The following is a 5,035-nucleotide window of genomic DNA, read 5'->3' as shown; positions in this document are numbered from 1 at the left end:
AAATGCACAGTATCTAATCAGGCGCATAAATGAATGTGTAGACACACCCAGTATCTCATGAATCTAGACCTCTGCTTCTCACATACCCATGACACAGCCTTGCTTTCATTTTTTTAAAGACACTTTACATTACAGAGCTCAGAATAAGGCCATTGAATGTTTTAGGAAAAGAAAAGCACACATTTAGGCTAAAAAAAAAAAACAACAAAAAAAAAAACCCCACCACCCAGGCCAGATCCCCAGCTGCTGCAAATCAGGGTCATTCCAGTGGGGCCACTGTTTCATACCAGCTGAAGATCTGATTCAGAGGTCCAACCCAGCACTGATCTCTGCTGGATGTGAATGCATACCAGCAAGGGGGGCTTTACAGATGAAGCAGCTTGCAAACCTGGCTGGACAAGACTTTCTGGACACCCTCTCCCTTCATTCCCTCCTCCCCTGCAAAAGAAAGGATGACCAGGATGTTATAGACCAATTTCAACAATGGGATAGCAGAAACATCTCCCCTGAAGGCAATCCATTCATTCACATGAAGGCAGAAATTAGCTCGTTAATCTTGGATTACGTTGCTACTGGTTATTATTTACCAGCCTGTTCTGAAACCACCCCCCCTTCCCAAAAAACACAGGGGGCTGGGGGAGAAGGGGTGCAGTGAAAGGTGGACTTCACCCTTGTGCACCAGTTCCTTGAAGGCTTAGTCAGTGTGTGGGCCATGCTGGGTGAGTTAGTGCAACCGGCCTCTGAGAAGCAATCAGTCAGCCTGTGAAATCACCAGTTAAATCAACTTGAATGTGACACATTAGGAGAGAAATTCTCCAGGACAGTGAATAGAAATTTTTCCGGTGAATGACTTTCCTGTAACCGCACAGTATCTATAAAGATATATTTGTAAAGAGCTCCATATTAAAATTCCTTGAATACATTATATATTAAATACAGTAACAACATTTTCATGCAATGTTTTCTGTACAATTGAATCAGCTCAGTAGTATAACAAGTCTGTACATTCCCACTGGTCTGGGGCACTACCCATCTTTTTCAATGCTGGTGATGGAGAAAAAAAAAAAAAAGGAAGGGATGGTGTTAGGCACATACTGTACATTATGTGGCCAGCTGGTCGAAGTACAGCCACATGTGAAAGAGAACCAAAAAAAAAGCATTGGAGGTTTTTAAAAAGAAAACACAAAACCTGATCAGAATAGTAACAGAGAAAAATGATATCAAAAGCATTACTCGGCCCTAGTGCCATAGTGTACACAAGGTTGAAGTTTAGAAAGAAGGAAAAGCTGCTGACTCCTGCTAACTGAGTATCATCGGGACAGGGCTCTGAGGAAAGGGAGGAATGAGGAAGTGGGAGTATTTAGAGAGCTGGAAAAGCAGCTGGCTGTATTTACAGCCAAGCCCTCAGCTGGTGCAACACGGACTTTGACAGATCAGGTCCAATCTACTGGTACACACAACCTAATGCTACTATGCAAAACATCATCTGCACAACTCTTCTACTGGAAAACAATCTCGAAGGACAGAAATAAAGAAAGTGCCTTTACAGGGGAGTCCACAAGTGACAGTGCTCAGGGAATGGGGCTTTATTATGTGGACATTTGTTTCCCCTGTTGGAGGCATAGCACTGATTTTAAGAATGGTAAAGAAGATCACAAGGGAACAAGAGGTGTCCCCCAAAGCTAATATTATTAACTAATGCTCAACTGCCATCTGAGAATTAGTCTCATGTTCTACTTTCTGTACAATTATTTAAAAAAACGTGCTTGGTCAGAAAGCTTGATCAAGAATGGGCAGTAGATGTGGTTGGTTCTAAAATCCATCATTCCCATGTTTTGTCGTAAAAGTTTACTGTACATGGAAATGTTTCCAACTGAAAGCACAGGAAGAGATTTAATGAGGTCATACAGAAGAGGAAGGACAAGAGAACTAAGCCACATTTGGTGTCTAATGAGCCTGAGAAGATTCAAGATTTTCAACATGGAGAGAAGATAGTAACAACACAGTAAAACAAACAAAGGGGGAGGAAGGGGAAATCTACAGTTGCAACCACACAAATCTCTGGAAGTGCACATCTGCAGCATGCACACTACTAGTAATTCTATCAGGACACAGGATATCTATGTCCATACACTGAAACTATCTTGATGATGTATGCTACTAAAGTTGGGCAGCTAGGTAGCATGGCTGTCAAAGCAACAGCACTGCCATCTAGTTCCTATGGCTTTGGTGGACACAAGTCTGCTCAACTGGAGGCCAGCCAGCATGAACTTCTGCATCTTATGTGCCTCTTTCACTTATCCTTCCTGTCCTTCCATGCAGCTGGCCAGTGTTTTCTTGGTGCCCATTTTTGCCATGCCGCACCATCTTTTTCAGCTCTGGAACGCACCCCTGGCATTTCTCACGCACCGATTCCACAAACCATTTTGATATCATGGCTTTTCCTCCTACTGTGCTGTCACCAAGTGAAGGATGCTTGCTGACCTCGCTCTCGAGGGCTATTTTTAAGAAGTGTCACTAATTTTTCATGAATAGATCCCCAAAGAGCTGTGTTACAATGACTCAGTTACATATAGTTCCATCCCCAAACCATAATTTAGCTGTCCAGTAATTGCACCATTATATACAGGAAAAAAAAAAAAAATAAAAGCTACGAAACGAAACAAATCAGTATTTTTCTTTTCGACAATTCACCCGCATTAGTCTGATAGTTGGACACATGCATGTCCTGCTGGCTTCTAGTCATGGTCACGCATGCAAGACTTCAGTCCGAGTTGCAGCTTAGGGTTCCTTTATTTAGATAGTGAGCTTCCTTTGTGTCATTCATTTCTTGTCTTCTTCTGAAAAAGAAAGGAAATTGGCTTATGGTTAACAAGCAGGGATGATCACCTGTCTTTTGCTATCAACATAAACACTTCACTGGTTCACAGAGCTAGGAAAGACCTCACAGTCATGAAAAGACTGGTGTCAGGAGTCTGGGCTTACAAAGTATTAACATCCAATCACCGTGAGAATGGACCACCAAGCAGCAGGATCTGTTGCCCGGCTCAAAAACGTGGCACCTTTATCTGCATCTTTCACATGCAGGTGCCCAAGCCCCATTTAGCCACCATGAAACAAAACCACTAGGTAGTTCTAAGACACTTTCTTTCCCAGGATATCCAAGCACTCTGTAAACATGTCTTGAGCCACTGGAAGGTCAATAGTTATCCTCAGTCCACTGATGGGGAAACTGAGGCACACAAAGTAGTTTAGACAAGATCGCTCTAAGCAATCACAACTAGGTTGGGAAAGGACGCTAGATGTCTCCAACTCCTAAGCCTGTGCTGCAGCCACAAGGCCATTCTTTTTCCAGTTGATGGCAGCAGGAGATGCTTGCTATGAGACATTTCATGTTTAAGCATTCAAGGAAACTATGCCGTTCACAGATTTCACACACATTAGGGCTGGAAGAAACCTCGGAAGATCATCGAGTCCAGCCATCATGTGCTGACACATGACGCTTTACAGAGCTAAAGCCCTCTGTAATGGGGATTGAGAGCATAAGTTCTCCCATCAGCTTTGAACAATCTCACGTTAAATATGTGGGGCCAATGCCCAATAGTACTGGTATCTTTGAGTAGCTGCAGTGACTTCATTTGGGCTCCCCAGGAAGGAGCTATTAATACTCAGCCCAGAAAAGGCTACAAGTACCTACCCCCTTTGTCAATAAGAGCACACATTCAGAAAAGAACGGGAAAAGTAGGTCTCAGAAACATTTAACTGTGCTTCATGGAACAGGGCAACTGCATCTCCCACAAGGGACTGTCATTTTAAACAATCTTGGCTAGTAAAGTCCCTCCCTGAGGATGCAATGTAGGGCTGAACAATAAATCCAGTTTCATCACTGCAGATCAAAGTTCCTTTTGTCTGATCCATTTTCAAAAAAAGAATTTTTCAGCAATGTTGCCAATGTTAATTTTCCCCTTACACTAATGATTCCTATGGTATCTGACAAGTTTTTAATGCGCTTACTCTCCTGTGTATTACTTGCAGTCGGATATTTGAAAACCTGTGGGATTGCATTTCACTCCTCCGTGCTCTTTAACGTTACCAGCCACAGAGGCTGGAATAAATAAATTAAGTTCCATTTTAACTTGGTTTCCAGTTTCAATTTTTAAACTGCAAGTGCTACCCACTTTTCTATAACACGCACTTTCCATAGTGCACTCTGGAAGTTCCTCTCCCATACAATTACCACAGTACACGTCTAAACCTACTAAATAACACTTGAGCCCCAGATCAACTTAAAGTGCACAGTTCAGTGATCTGTTTACGTTGCACTTATAACCGCTACCTCAGCTAATAAGTAGTGCTTAGCACAAGAGAGGAACAGAAACAATTTAGCTTTAATCTTTGTAAAAGTACAGAATTAACACATTCTGATACACCAAAAGAAGTCAAGAAATACACAGCAGTTAAAAACCAGTGTAATGCCTCAAAAACAGCAGTGGAGTGTCTCAATGACCCTGGTGTTTAAACTCCCACTGGAAGTGAACAAGACTTTAGACCTTATGGCCACATCCCCACAAACAGTGGTGTGTTCCTGCAGGAAAAAAAAAAAAGCAGAAGCACAAATTTGCACCACTGCTTTTTGCCCTGGTGCATGCCCCTGTATGTGGGGTTAGTGCAGGAAAAAATGCTCTGGGTAGGACAGGGGAGGCTGGGGCCAGCACCTAGGCTGGCCCCCCCAGCCTTACCTATGAGCCTCCCAGGGCAGCAGCAGAGGCAATTCAGGTGTGCGGAGCCTGGCCAGCAGCCGGAGCATGGCACTGGCCAGCCAAGCTGTGGTTTTGGGAGGTGCATGCTGCTGCCACATAGGTTGCCCAGCATTTTCTTGGTAATTTTTTTTTTTTTTTTTTACACTGGGAAATCCTGGTGTAAAAAAAAAAACAAGAAACAACAAAAAAAACCCTGCTGCACTGCAAACTAGCAGCACGGTGGACATGTGCACGTGCACTGCGTGCTGTCTGCAGTACCACAAACCAAGTGTGCG

At 43.3% G+C, this 5,035-nt stretch overlaps 1 protein-coding gene across 3 annotated transcripts in view; it reads right to left on the bottom strand.

Annotated features, from left to right (window-relative positions):
• Window positions 1-67: 67 nt before the first annotated feature.
• ATP2A3 (ATPase sarcoplasmic/endoplasmic reticulum Ca2+ transporting 3) overlaps window positions 68-5,035 on the bottom strand; it is a 124,699-nt gene continuing 119,731 nt past the window's right edge. For all 3 annotated transcript variants that reach the window (XM_019511428.1, XM_019511426.1, XM_019511427.1), the window contains one exon: window positions 68-2,840. In XM_019511428.1, coding sequence (XP_019366973.1) covers window positions 2,765-2,840 — 76 coding nt within the window. In that variant the 3' untranslated portion in view covers window positions 68-2,764. The remainder of the gene's footprint in view (window positions 2,841-5,035) is intronic.

The sequence above is a fragment of the Gavialis gangeticus genome, unplaced genomic scaffold, assembly GCF_001723915.1.
Source record: "Gavialis gangeticus isolate Ggan-Ray unplaced genomic scaffold, GavGan_comp1, whole genome shotgun sequence".
Lineage (NCBI taxonomy): Eukaryota > Metazoa > Chordata > Crocodylia > Gavialidae > Gavialis > Gavialis gangeticus.
Note: the sequence above shows the minus strand (reverse complement) of the source record. Positions and strands in the feature narration are given on the sequence as shown.